Source organism: Felis catus, chromosome B2 (genome assembly GCF_018350175.1).
Source record: "Felis catus isolate Fca126 chromosome B2, F.catus_Fca126_mat1.0, whole genome shotgun sequence".
In the NCBI taxonomy this organism is placed as follows: domain Eukaryota; kingdom Metazoa; phylum Chordata; class Mammalia; order Carnivora; family Felidae; genus Felis; species Felis catus.
Window position 1 is genome coordinate 87,102,605 of NC_058372.1, and position 15,003 is coordinate 87,117,607.

General features: G+C 37.1%; 1 protein-coding gene across 2 annotated transcripts in view; it reads right to left on the reverse strand.

Annotated features, from left to right (window-relative positions):
- Positions 1 to 15,003, reverse strand: part of MMS22L (MMS22 like, DNA repair protein) — a 131,059-nt gene that overhangs the window by 4,210 nt on the left and 111,846 nt on the right. For both annotated transcript variants that reach the window (XM_023254186.2, XM_045057863.1), the window contains exons 22-24: positions 13,064 to 13,227; positions 2,492 to 2,588; positions 734 to 901 (exon numbers count right to left, since the gene is read on the reverse strand). In XM_023254186.2, coding sequence (XP_023109954.2) covers positions 734 to 901; positions 2,492 to 2,588; positions 13,064 to 13,227 — 429 coding nt within the window. The remainder of the gene's footprint in view (positions 1 to 733; positions 902 to 2,491; positions 2,589 to 13,063; positions 13,228 to 15,003) is intronic.

Sequence of the window (15,003 nt, forward strand, 5' to 3'; positions counted from 1 at the left end):
GTTTAAGAAAAAAGAAAAGATGTAGATACATTTATTACCTTTTCCACTACTTTTCGTTTTAAGTATTTACAAACTGAGCCTACCTGAGTGTCTGTCTGTCTACACGCACACACACTCACACAATATGACTAAAATACTTTGATTCTTTAACAAACTTGGGACATATGACTTCTCATGAGTGCTGACTCCTGTAAAACAACCTCTTTAGGAACTACAGGTCTATTTCCATGATGTTACATTATGTTACACAGTCCAGCACAATCTGAAACTGGGTTGTAAGCCTATAAGAAAAAAAGTCCTATTATTTATTTTTGACCAAAAACTGTATTATTTAATTGGGTCACACACCTTACTCACTGGATACACATGATGCAGTTGTTTCAGTACATCAAGGCATCCCTCAAAGGGCAGATAATGCCACCATGGATTTTAAGTGTTATAGTCTTCATAGGGCATCCAGCAACACATCTGAGGCTCTAAAGTCCACCTCCCAATGAGGAACACTGAATGTGTTTTGAGCAATAGTAGCATTGATGAAACACAGAGCTTTCAAAGGTGGTCACTTTGAAAAGAACTGTATGTGAATCGCGATGTGTCAATCATAGTATGGAAACATTTATCAACTCCAACATACCCCAAATTTTTAGGAATGGGAAAATAAGCCATTTCTAGGAAATGAATCTAAATTTTATAATCGTTGCCCAAAAGAATGTAATAAGATTTTCAAACATACCTTTGTGCGATATTTCTGCCAAGGCCCCATTTCCGCTCTGAATCCTTCAGAGACTGAGTGAGGGTAGAAAGCAAATGGATAACAACCTGCTGGTCCAATGCTGCTACTGCTTCTAAAATGCTGTAAATCTGATTATCGTACCTCGTACCATAATCCTGGATAAAATGCCTGAAAGTAAATCAAGTTGCAAAGGATTACTTCTGGGGAAGTTCCCAGGGCTGGTATCTATATAACAATTAGCTGTAACCTGAACACAAGAAAGATCATTTCATGTAAGATTACCTTAAGAATCTAGATGCCCTATGAAGACTAAAGGACAGAAATGGCCTATTTCAGCGTGAGCTATGCATGACCAGAACCACGGCACTGGTAGGAAGAGGGAAGGGTTGGAACCTGAGAAGGGAGAATAAGGGGGAAATCTAGTCCCAGGGACTTTGCTGCTATTCTCTGCATGTCAGAATCTGAGCGGTAAGGATGTAGAAAAAAATGAGTCCAGCTTCCTAGGTATTTCTTAGTTCATCGTATTTCTAAATAGATCAAACAATATTTTTATGAGAAAAACAAGTTACTCATAATACATATTTTTACATTCCTTAACTGGAGATTTTAGACCCAGAGGAGGCCTTTATAAAAAATTATGTTTTAACCCTAAAATTTCCACTCTTCCCAACAAAAAAAAGTCACCTAGCTTAATACGTTGTACATAACAAACATGCAATCTTCCTCGTTCATATAAAATCCTTTCTCCCTTCTTAGGGTTTTATTTATTCTTGAGACAGAGACAGAGCATGAACAGGGGAGGGGCAGAGAGAGGGGGAGACACAGAATCTGAAACAGGCTCTAGGCTCTGAGCTGTCAGCACAGAGCCCGACCCGGGCTCGAACCCATTAACTGTGAGATCATGACCTGAGCCAAAGTCGGACGCTTAACCGACTGAGCCACCCAGGCGCCCCTAGGGTTTTATAATTCTTACAAAGCCACTATTTATTTCATGTGATCCCAATTTAAACAAATTGTAAACAGCTGATGAGTGCCAATTATGTGAGGAGAAAACGAACTGAGGAATCAAAGAGCCAACACGGAAGAAAACAGACCCACATTATTTCTCATGGCAGTGTTAGGGCAGAGATACATATATTAAAAGGGAACTGGTAGAAATTGTGAGAAAGAAATATTTAAAAATACTGCCCTAACAGAAAGCACAAGATTCTAGAGGAGGCAAGGCAGGAAACGACAATAAAACACAGAACGTTACAACAACACAAAACACAGAAAATGTTCCTCCCGTTGCATTACTGTTCTTGGGAACTAACATCAGGTCTACTCTTATACAGTCCATGCTTCACAACTGAAATACAATGAAGCTTTCTGGGTCTATAGTATCTACAGCAAGTGAAACAACCAGTCATGTGTACTTCTACACTGGATCCTGAGTAACATGTGTAGCAGCTCTGAGGGCCTGTGCACCTGTCATCATGACCCACATATCCTGACTTTTTTCTCTTAAATACATGCAGGAGTCTTCTTCACCCAATTCTCAGGTAATATGAAGTCAGCTCACTTGTCTTCCTCCCTGGCACTTTTGTCTTTTTAATAAAACAACACAGTGTAACAAAACCACTGCCAAAAATATAATAATTGAAATACTATAACAAGTAGTAACACATTATGTTTTGGATAATTAGTTATTTAAAAAACATGTTGGCTGTCAAATGGCTGGCAATAGTCCCCTTGCCAGTTGGCGTATTTTCCAGTTACCTAAACACAGAAGTCAGCTGGGCGGCGGGTTCTCCTTCTGACCCCACTTGGCAGGCTTTTACCATGTATTGCAGGTTCTCTGTGGCCAGCCTTTTCACTAGGAGGAAAAATTATAGCATCACACACTGTGTCTGAATTGACCATCTGGATCCTCATTTTTATGAACACTCTTAATTTAGAGAAATATGTTGTTTTCTTAAAGTTTGTACAGTTTTGTTATTTTTCAAAATGAAATAGTTCTGAGTTTTTGGTTTGTTCTAAAGTTCTATCTCCTTATCTCCCATTCTAAGAAAATATAAAAACCTTAAGAGTTTATTTTTTACACTCTTATAACTGAAAAAATAAATGTAAAGATAGGCCTTTTAGAAAGACCCCATATTCAAAAACATTCTATCATCCTCATCCTGCAAGTAGTTACATGCTGACAAAAGATAGCTTTTAATCATTCAGCTGATTTACAGACAAGCAGATTTATTTTTTTAAAATTCATAGGCATATTCCTCCCTCCTACTCACTAACAAATTAGAAACCACCAATTTACCTTCACTTAAAATTAGCCAAAGATGTGTGTGTATGTGTATAAATCAACTGTGATGCTATCGTTCTTTCAAAAAAGACAGTGAAGTTATAAAAAGAACATTTGTATTCTTTAAATATTTAACCAAATCCTTTAAAATTGTGCATTTGTACATAAAAATGGAAAAATATCAAGAAAGAAAATAGAAAATTTAGTATGTTCCAAATGCTATTAAATTTTTGTTGTGTTGTTTTTGGCACATCTAATATAAATAGCTGGGAAAAAAGCACTCTAAGAATAAAAATTTCAGAAGCTCTAATCCATTATAGCAGGAGCACAAAACCGGATACATATGAACTTAAGTTAATCACATGTACTTAGTAATGTTCTCTATGGTATGAGGGTGGTGGATAAAGAAGATATCGCACACTTGTCTTCACTGAACAAATAACTCCTCATATTAGATACAATTCTGAAATCAGTATAATTCATTCTTAGAAGACATTTTCTTGAAAAACAACCCCCAAAAGCTCTTCTGTGGATAAAGTACCAGAATACGAAGAAACAGTCTTCACAGAAAACATTAAGCATTGATTTAAAAAGAAAAAAAAAGCTTTATTGAAGTGCAATTCACTTATCATCAAAAGCAACCTATTAAGGTGTACAATTCACTGGATTTTAGTATATTCACAGAGTTGAGAAGGCATCCCCACTGTCTAATTTCAGAATAATTTCATCACCTCCCCAGAAAACCTTATACCCCTTAACAGTCACATTCTCCTATTTCTTCCTCCCCCAGCCCCTGGCAACCACGAATCTACTTTTGTCTTCATGGATTTGACTTCTCTGGAAATTTCATATACATACAATCATACACCACATGGTCTTCTCTAACTGCCTTTTTACTTAGCATTATGTTTTAAGGTTCATCCATGTTGTAGAATGTGTACTTTATTTCTTTTGACGGCCAAATAATATTCCACTGTATAAAGATACCCCATGTTGTTTATCCATGCATTAGTTGCTGGACAATTGGGTTGTTTGCATTTTGAAGCTATTATGAATCAAGCTTCTGTGGATATCAGCGTACAGTTGTGTTTTAAAAAAAATATTTGCCATCTTGGTTTATTTAACTGAACTGAACTTTTTAAAAAGCTGGGTTTTTTTTCAGTTTTTCTTTACATTAACAGCTTTACTCACTTAACACGTACAATTCCATGTTTTTAGTATATTTGCAGAATTGTGCAACCATCACTACAATGTTAGAATATTTACTATGCAAAGAAACCTGACACTCTTTAGCTACCACTCCCTATTTTCTGATATACCCTAAAAGTAAACACAAATCTACTTTCTGTCTCTATCGATTTAATATTCTGGACATTTCATACAAATGGAATCATACAATATGTGGTCTTTTGTAACTGGCTTCTTTCACTTAAAATAATGTTTTCAAAGTTCATCCATGTTGTATAGCATGCAGCAGGACTTAATTCCTTTTTATGGCCAAATAATATTCCACTGTGTGGCTGTATCACATTAAAAAAAAATCCTGTCAGTTGACAGTCTACCTTTTGGCTACTATGAAAAATAAATTGCTATAAATATGAATATAAAAGTTTCTGTGCGGACATATGTTTTCATTAGTCCTGGGTTCATACCTAGGAGTGACATCGCTAGGTCACATTGTAACTCTATGTTTAACGATCTAAGGAACGACTAGACTATTTTCCCTAGTGGCTACACCATTTTATATTCTCAATAGTAGTAACTAGGGGTTCTGATTTCTTCTCCATGTTTTCACCAAACTTTGTTATTATCTGACTTTTTCATAATACCCAACTTAGTGGTATCTCACTGTGGTTTTGATTTGCATTTCCCTGATGACTAATCGTGCCGAGCACCTTTTCAGGTGCTTATTAGCCATTTGTTTATATTCTTTGGAAAAATGTCTATTCAAATCCTTTGCCTATTTTTTTTGAAAGTTTATTTTTTTGAGTTAGAGGACAAGAGAGAGAATCCCAAGCAGGCTCTGCGCTGTCAGTGCAGAGCCCGACACAGGGCTTGATCCCATGACCCATGGGATCATGACCTGAGCTGAAATCAAGAGTCAGATGCAATAACCCACCAAGCCACCCAGGCGTCCCCCTTTGCCTATATAAAAAGATTTTTTTTATTACTGAGTTGTAACAGTTCTTTATATATTCCAAGTACAAGTTCCTTATCCTATAAATGATTTGCAACTCTCATTCTGGGAACTTTCTTTTCACTTTTTCGATTGTCCTTTGAAGCATGAAAGTTTTAAATTTTTTAAGTTTTCTTTTTAATGGGTTATTTATTTTTGAGAGAGAGAGAGAGAGAGTGAGCAGGGGAGGAGCAGACAGAGAGGGAGACAGAATCTGAAGCAGGCTTGGTGCTGACAACACAGAGCCCAACGTGGGACTTAAACTCACAAACTATATAGATCATGACCTGAGCCTAAATCAAAAATTGGACACTTAACTGAGTGATCCAGGTACCTGAAAAGTTTTTAATTCTGATTAGTCCAATTTATGTCTCTCTTGCCTTGTACTTTTGTTGTACCTAACAACTCATTGCCAAATCCAGGTCATGAAGATTTACTAGTTTGCTTTTTCTACGAGTTTTATAGTTTTATCTCAGCCATTTAGGTCCATGATCTATTTGGAGTTAATTTTTGCGTATGGCGTGAAATAAAGGTATAACTTCATTTTTTTGCATGTGGATATGTGTTTGACTTAGCACAAGTTGTTGAAATACTTTTTTTCTCCCGAATGAATCATCTTGGCACCTTTGTCAAAAAAATCAGTTGACCACAGACCTTTGGGTTTATTTCTGGACTTCCGGTTCTAATCCACTGATCTATGTCTATCTTTACGTCAATACCACAGTGTCTTTTTTTTTTTTTCAACGTTTATTTATTTTTGGGACAGAGAGAGACAGAGCATGAACGGGGGAGGGGCAGAGAGAGAGGGAGACACAGAATCGGAAACAGGCTCCAGGCTCTGAGCCATCAGCCCAGAGCCTGACGCGGGGCTCGAACTCACGGACCGCGAGATCGTGACCTGGTTGAAGTCGGACGCTTAACCGACTGCGCCACCCAGGCGCCCCAATACCACACTGTCTTGATCACTGTTGTTTTGTACTAAGTTTTGAAATTGGAAAGTATAAATCTTCCAACTTTGTTCTTTTTTCAATATTGTTTCAACTATTCTGGAGTTACACTGAATTTGTAGACCAATTTGGGGAATACGACTATCTTAACAATATTACTTCTTCAGATACATGAAATAGGTGTTTTTTCCCATTTATTTAGATATTCTCTAGTTTCTTTCAACAATGTTTGGTATTTTTCAGATCTTAAGCTTGTATTTCCCTTTTCTTAAATTTATTCCTAGTTGTTTTTTTTAATTGTAAATGGAAATGTAAATGGAATCATTTTCTTAATTTCATTTTTAGATTTTCATTGAGAGTATATAGAAATAAAATGAATTTTTGTGTCTTGATTTTGTATCCTACAACCTTGCTTAACTTGTTTATAAGTTCTAATAGCTTTTTAGTGGTGTGCTTAGGATTTTGTATACACAAGATCAAATCATCTACAGATAGGGTTAATTTTACCTTTTTTCCAAGCTAGATGCCTTTAATTTATTTTTCTTGCCCTGACTAGGACTTCCAGTACAATGTTGAATAGAAGTGGCAAGAGTGAACATCCTTGTCTTATTCCTAATCTTAGGGGGAAAGCATCTAATCTTCCACCATTAAGGATGATGTTAGCTCTAAGATTTTCATAGATGTCCTTCATCAGATTGAAGAGGTTATCTCTAGTCCCAGTCTGTCATTATGTAATGCTTTTTTTTTTTTTTTTTTTTAAGTTTACTTACTTGGAGAGAGAGAGAGAGAGAGAGAGAGAGAGAGAGAGCGAGCTGGGGAGGGGCAGAGAGAGAAAGAGAGAGAGAGAGAGAGAGAGGTAGAATCCCAAGCAGGCACCACACTGCCAGAGCGGAACCTGATGCGAGACTCAAACTCACCAACTGTGAGATCATGACCTGAACTGAAATGTAGAGTTGATGCTTAACTGACTGAGCCACCCAGGCACCCCACATACATGTAACTTTTATATTCATTGCTCTTGTTCTTTTTTTCTAATCATTTGCTTTTATTCTGCCTTTTCTGAAGGTTTTAATTGAGGATTTTATGATTCCATTTTTTTCTCTTTTCTTAGTATAATCAAATACACTTATTCAAAAAAATTTTTTTAGTGGTTGCCCTGGAGTTTGTAGCATACAACTAATCCAAGTCTACTTTCAAATAGCACTGCATTCCTTCAGGGGTGGTACAGGTGCCTTTTAACACAGTATTCCAAATTCCTCTCTCCCAATCCTCAGAATAATGCTGTCATTCAATTTGCTTTCCATAAGGTATAATCACCAATTATTATTTTGAAAAAGAAACAATTTATTAGATCATTTAAGTGGAGAGACAGATTCAGAATCACAGCTTACGAGGACCAGGAGCTGACACTGGAAGAAATACTTGCACTGCATTTGACCAACTGCTCTATGCTCAGTTTTGGGGGCAACAGTTTGCCCTATGACCACAATTCCCTGATGCATCTAAGAAGAGTTGTTTTTCAGTCTGATCAGATTTGTTTCTTGTTGTGAGGGTGAGAATGAGAACTTCTAAGCTCTTTACACAACAAAAATCCTCCAGCTCTTACTACTGAACTCTTTCTCCCTTCATTTCTGTTTTTTTCTTCCTATATTTTGGTGCTCTTTTGTTAAGTGCAGGTTTATAAGTTGTTAAATACAGTGATCCTTCATCACTATAAAACATCTCTATTTCTAGTAACAATTTTTTGGCCTAGCTTTCCATAGCTACAGTTTGCATGATGTAGTTTTTTTATCCTTTTATTATTTCAGTATTTGAATCTAAAGTGTTTCCTGTAGATAGAATAGATCTTTTTATATTTTCATTCCAATGATCTCTACTTTTGATTAGTTTGTTCACTCCTTTCACAACTACTGTTACTGTTGCTATAGATGGATTTATATTAGTCATTTTACCTTTTGTTTTCTAAATGTCTTGCATTTTTTGCTCTTCTAATCTCCTTTACTGCTCTCTTTTCGTATTACATGCATATTTTAAAACTTAGCATTTTAATTTCTTTAATGATTTTTCATTAGTTTTGAATTATTTCCTTAGTAGTTGCTTTAGGCATATCATGCATACCTTATCAGAGCTTCCGATTTACATGAATTCAGTGAAATACAGGAACATTATTCTTACATAACTCTATTCCCCTCCCCCTTTGTTGTGGTATTATTATTTTTTTAGTGTTTATTTATTTTGAGACGGGGGGGGAGAGGGAGAGAGAGAGAGAGAGAGAGAGAGAGCGAGAGAGAGAGAGAGCAAGCATGTGCATGTGAGCAGGGGAAGGGCAGAGAGGGAGAGAGAGAATCCCAAGCAGTCTCCACACTCTACACAGAACCCGATTCAGGGCTCAAACTCACATGATCTGAGCTGAAATCAAGAGTTGGATGCTTAATAAAATGAACCACCCAGGCACCACTGTGGTATTATTTTTATACATATTCCCTTTGCAAATGTTACAAACCCAACAATACATAATTTTTTGTCTTTCATAGTTCTTATTTTATATAATTTTGTCTTTCAAAGAAGCTAAAGGAGAAGAAAGGAAGAAGAGGAAAGGAAAGCAGGTATATATTTTAGCTTTTGTTACATTAACCTCGTTGATCATCTCTAATTCTCTTCATAATTGTTTCTATTTGAGTTATTATCTGGAGTCATTTTCTTAGACCAATATAGCTTTGCTCCCACCACCTCCTTTGTACTGTTACTGGTAAATATACTGCACTTCTATATGTTATAGACCCAATAATACATTATATATCATTTTTTTAATATTTCATTTTATTCATTTGCTTTTTAAACCCATTAAGGGAATAAAGATAAAGAAGTATACACTTAGACTTTTATAGTTACATATTGCTTTACTGGTGTTATTCCTGTGTGAGGTCACTTAACTTTCATTCTGTAGAACTTTTTTTCTTTTTAATTTTTTTCTAATGTTTATTTTTGAGAGAGAGTGATAGACTGTAAGCAGGAGAGGGGCAGGGAGAGAGGGAGACAGAGAATCCAAAGCAGGTTCCAGGTACTGAGCTGTCAGCACAGAGCCTGACGTGGGGCTCGAACCCCAAGACGTGGGTCAGCCCCAAGATCATGACCTGAGCTGAAGTCGGCCACTTAACTGACTGAACTTCCTTCCTTTCTTATAAGGCTGGTCCACTAGCAATAAATTCTCTCAGTTTTTATCTGGGGATATTTTTATTTTATCTTCACTTTTGAAAGGTAATGGTTTTACAGAATATAGTATTCTTGGTTGAGAATTTTTTCTTTGATCACTAAGTGTTATCCCACTGCCTCTGACCTCCATTAATTCTGCTGGGAAGTTAGCTGTTGACCTAACTGGGGTTCTATGGTAAGCGATGAGTCTTTCTTCTCTTGATGCTTTAAAATTTTTCTCCTTGCCTTTGTCTCCCAGTATTTTTACTCTGATGCATCTTATTGTGGAACTTTTTGAATGTATCCTATTTGGAATTAGGGCCGCCTGGGTGGCTCAGTCAGTTAAGCGTCCGACTTTAGCTCAGGTCATGATCTCACTCATGGTTTGTGGCTTTGAGCCCCATGTCGGGCTCTGTGCTCACAGTGTGGAGCCTGGAGCCTGCCTCGGGTTCTGTGTCTCCCTATCCCTCTGCCCCTCCCCTGTTCGGCTTTCTGTCTCTCAAAAATAAGCATTAAAAAAAAATTATCCTATTTGGAATTAGCTGAGCTTCTGGAATGTATAGGTTATTGTTCACTAATAAATTCAGGAAATCTTTAGCCATTATTTCTTCAAATATTTTTTTCTGTACCTTTCTGTCCTCTTCTGGGTTATATGTATGATGGTGCACTTAATGGTATCCCACATTTCCCTAAAGGTCTGTTCATTTTTCTTCATTCTTTTTTTTTTTTTTTCAAATTGCATCATCTCTTGTCATCTATCTTCAAGTTTGCTAATTCTTTCTTCTGCTAATTCAGATCCAGTAACAAGCCCCTCAAGTGAATTTCTCAGTTCCGCTCTTGTACTTTTAAACTTCATAATTTCCTTTTGGTTCTTTTTTTGGTAACTTCTGTCTCGGTACCGATATTCTCTATTTGATGTGACAATGTCATCATACCTACCTTTATTTTGTTAATCATGCTTTCCTGGAATTCTTTGAACATACTTATAATGGCTACTTTGAAGTCTTTGCCTATTAAATCCAGTATCTGATTGCTCTCACTGGCAGTTTCTGCTGCCTGCTTTTTTCCCCAGTGTACGGATCATATTTCTGTCTTTTTGCAGTCTTGGAATTTTTTTGTTGCTGAAAACTGGACATTTTTTAGTGAGGTGTACTTCTTCCCTCTTCCCCACTGGCCCCCAGTGTGAAGCTTCTAACATTGCTCCTCAGGTGGTATAACTTCGGGTATGCCCACAGTCTCCGTTCTAAGACGCTGGTTTTGACAGGGCTCTCTTTGTCTCTTTCTCTGACCACACTCAACTGTTAAGTTCCACTAATCAAAGCTGATTGCTCTATTGTTTCCTATAATGCCCAGGGACATATATTGTCTTATAGACTGATCTCATCAAGTTCAGGCTGTTTTAAAGGGATTTCTGTGGTGTTTGAGATTCTGATCCAAGGGTTCCTTCCAGCGGTCTCTTTCACCAATCCTCTCACCAAACTAGATGGTCTACAGATTAGCCTATATACCCAATGACTCTATTATTCTCCTACCTATTGCCTATCACCACAAACTCCATTATTTTTGATAGAACTCTATGGTTCAACTTTTTCCACACTCATTTGCAAATGAAGTTAGTTCCTTTGGGACTGATTGAGAGTTCTCTGTTCTATGCTCAGCTTCTCCTCCCTCTAACTCTCCACCAGATAACATCTCAGATGCAGGGCTCTGGTGATGGGGACAAGCACAATGGTGCTACTTTTGAGTGACATACCCACTTTAGGAGCTGAGTGCTTGTGGGAGGAGAGGCAGCAGCCCCAGGGACCCTCAGTTTGCTTCTCTTGGCAGGGAATTCACACATTTAAGCTGTGGCAAGGCTGACTGGTACGCCAGGAACAGAATGGAGGGCCCACTTCTTAGCCACAATTGCCTGGAATATAACTTTAGCATCAGGTAGCTTGGGGGCAAGATGAGAAATACTGATATCCTGCCTCTCATAGGAGGACAGCCCTCCTACTGGGAGCCGGGGAGAGAAGAAGCCCTATGTTCTTGGATTTACTAGTCCGGAGTAGAGTTTCTGTCTTACTGAGCTGGGGGAATAAAGAAAGGAGTGGTCTTCCTTCAAATACCACAGACTCCTGATGTTTTTACCAAGTTTCAGATTTTCTTAAACAAATGTTTCTACATTTGCTCTACTCTTAGGACTATTTCGAGAGAATTTAGATACTTTCTTTTAAATAATTTTCACCAGTTTTGCTGGGGAGTGGGTCAGCAGAACTCCTTATGTTATTGTGCCAGAAAAGTGGAGTTCTTTTTGTGCTTGAGTACAGGTTTTTGAGTGGACGTATGTTTAAAATGCTCTTGGGCATATACCTAGGAGTGGACTTGCTGAGTCATGTAGTAAGACTAACTTTCTATGATTTTACAAATTATTCTTTTAAGCAGTGAGGCTACAAGGAGAGTCAGAGAGAATTTTCTCACAGCCAAAATCTGTTTAATACTACCTCCTCAGCTTACAAAGACAGCAATGCAGAGACTGCGAATTCTGTGTTCTACCCATGTCAAACATGTGATGCACTCACTAGCTAGATGTGAGCAGCAAAATTCACCTCCACACTCTAGCCTCCTTCCTGATAATTATTACTATAACCAAAACAAAGGCTAGCTAAAATTTTATACCGTCTGCTCTGTCTCAACAAATTTTGTACTGCATACCACAGTAGGCTTTCACTGAAAGTATGTGTAAGTTTTCAACGAAGATAAAATTTCTAAAGATGACTCTGGGGTCTACCTGGGTATTTTTTTCAGTGAAGAGATGCTACTCGCAGGTAAGGGCATTCCATATGAACACATCATAACAGTTTTTGTAAAACTATGCTTAGCTTTTACAAATCATGCTCAGGAGAAAGAAAACATTTTAATAAGAAAAACATTTTACTTATTAAAATAAACATAGATTTAAACAAAATATGCATACATTTTGAGATAAAATGGAACCTTTCAAAGAGCTCTTTGAGCTTTACCAATTTGGATGGTACCCTCAGATTCTGCAGGATGCACATTGCACTCACTCATCACAGCAGTTAGAGGTACTTAGGTAGAAACATCGAGGAGCCCTACCCTGAACAATCACATTATCATGAGAACACGCACACCCTTACACACACAGCATTCTATTTACATTAAAAACTCCTTTAGGATAGAGCTATCCCTACTATTCTGCATATTCCCAATAAGCTTATTAAAGCATGCTACTCACAGTGGGGATCAGATAAATGATATTTTAAAGAGATCCCTAGCAGTAAGGCTGATGAGACTGAAAACAAAAGGACTAGGATCAAAGGATCCTTACAGGTTGCCTGTGAAATCAGCTTAGATATTCTGGCGGCAACCTGAACGGAAGAACTTACCTTGACCCCTCACCACATGATAGGTAACAAATTGCATTTAATACTGTAGTCAGATTAAACAAATATTCTTTAAAAGGTCAACAAGTCTAATTAGAGGAAGTAGTCCTTACATAAACTGTTTGCCTTGGGGGAAAAAACAAAACAGAAGTAAACTACTCTGAAACATGTCAGTGTTTAACCATTTTATCATGCCCAACCTCTGCTATCTGCTGGAGTTTGTCAGCCACGATATATAGAAACTGATATTAAATAACCAAGCACTTAGCCATCTATTTAACTGATAGGAAAGGGCACTTTCTTAATTTATGAAAAGAACAGCATAACAAACAGATTCAAACTAACCTTGGGGTTCGCTGACCAACACCAACAGTTTTAAGATGCCAGGGAGGAGCAGTTCAACCTCAGAAATGTCTATGTTTGTTTCTTTGAAGAGCTGGAGGATGAAGGCCAGGATAGATGCCAAGCGAGGAGGGAGCAGAGACCCTTTACACTCAAAGTAGGACTTCCTAAAAAGAAGCACAATTTTGTTTTTTCTTCTGTTTAAAGTTTCAGTGAACAGAACCAAAAGTCACCCACTTTAGAGATACTAACAAATTTTACCCAACTTAATAAAGCACAACTAAAAAAATATACGTATATTTTGCCAGGCTATCCTAAAACACAAAATTTTAGAAGCATAAGCATATGAATATCTGGTGTGTTTTAAGGGCCCAAGTAGAATATGGACCCAAACTAAATTTAAAACCTGATCTTTCAATGCACTTAATCAAAATCCAAATGAAAATCCAATTGTTAATTTGTTTTTTTTTTTCCTTTTCTGAGTCCAATCTCTTCTATTAGCTCCTCAACGATGCAAGATTTTCTTTAATGTCAAATTTGCATAAAGAAATCTCTCCTCACGTTTATTTATTTAGGGATTTGGGAGGGGTTTTATTTCTCCAAATCAGTAAGAGGACTGCCCTAGGAATTGGATTCCTGTTCCAGCTTTACCTCTTTCCTTCTCTTAGGAAGTAAAAAAAAAACAGAGGCAATTTAGGATGTAACATCTTCTCTCAAAGCAAAACAAATTTTAGCATTAGGATTCAACAGCGATCATAAAGATAATTTATCTGACTCATTTTTATATCTCTACCTCTTAAACAGGTGTTGGCTCCTAAGAGGTATTCAGTATATACACTTAAGTGAATAAATGGAAGTGGCAATTGCTCAGTTTCTAAAAGGTCTAGACAACAGGAAAAATTGTCATATATAGCTAAATCTAAGCTAGACATCCATACGTATTTGCAAAGCAGTAAAATTTGCCAAAATGAGCCACAGAAATCACGAAGGATTATAAACTCCTTAAGGGCAGGAACTATGTCTTCACCATCATTTCTACTCTATATGGTGGGTTCCAACAATTATTACATGTTAAAAGATTTATTCAATCTTTGAGGACAAGTGTTTTGTCTTTTTTGTTCACTGCTGAATCTTAGACGAAATATGGTCTATGAAATCAAGGGGCTCACTGTCTAGTGGAAAAGTTGAATAAGGAAAAAAAGACTACCATAATACAGTGTGATAGGTGCTTTGAAAGATAACCCCAGAATTCTCAGGAATTGGGAGGAATGAACCCTAACAAAGATGGGAAACTACAGGAGTAGAGGAGCATGGAATGGAGGGAGGCACAGGAGGCAATCTATTCCCTTCCTGAGTAGTTAAAAAATAGAAAAAAAGGAACTACTACATTTCTGGATCTTCAGTTAGAAATCATGAGAAAAATGTGTTCCCTGGTAAATAAGAAAGTCAATGAAAGCAGCCAGGATTTTAAATGGTGGGCTTTAAATTACTTTTATGACCCTAAACATTTAATTTCACTTCAGCATTTGTCATTTGGTTTGTACTACACTTACATAAATAATGTCTCAAAAATAGTGGTAGACTACTAAGGTCTTGTCGGAAATTCAGATACAAGTGAGGCAAAACATTCAATTCTGTGAACGGAATCTTAACAGAGCACATGACTTCAAAGAAGGAAAGAAGCACCACACTACACTGAGATATTAGATGTAGGTCTTAAAAAGTCAAGGCAGAATTTAACCCAAAGGCGTGGCATTTAAATAGAGAAAATAGTATGAACAACACTGATGTAGGGAAATGTAAAGCATTTTGGAAGGGCAATAATGAAACCAATCTCATTAAAGTTTGCATATGATGTTACGTCTTGTACATTTGGAAAAGTTCAGTGACAGATCACAAAGAGCTATAAGAATACGGAATTTATTCCATGGGCAAAAAAGGAG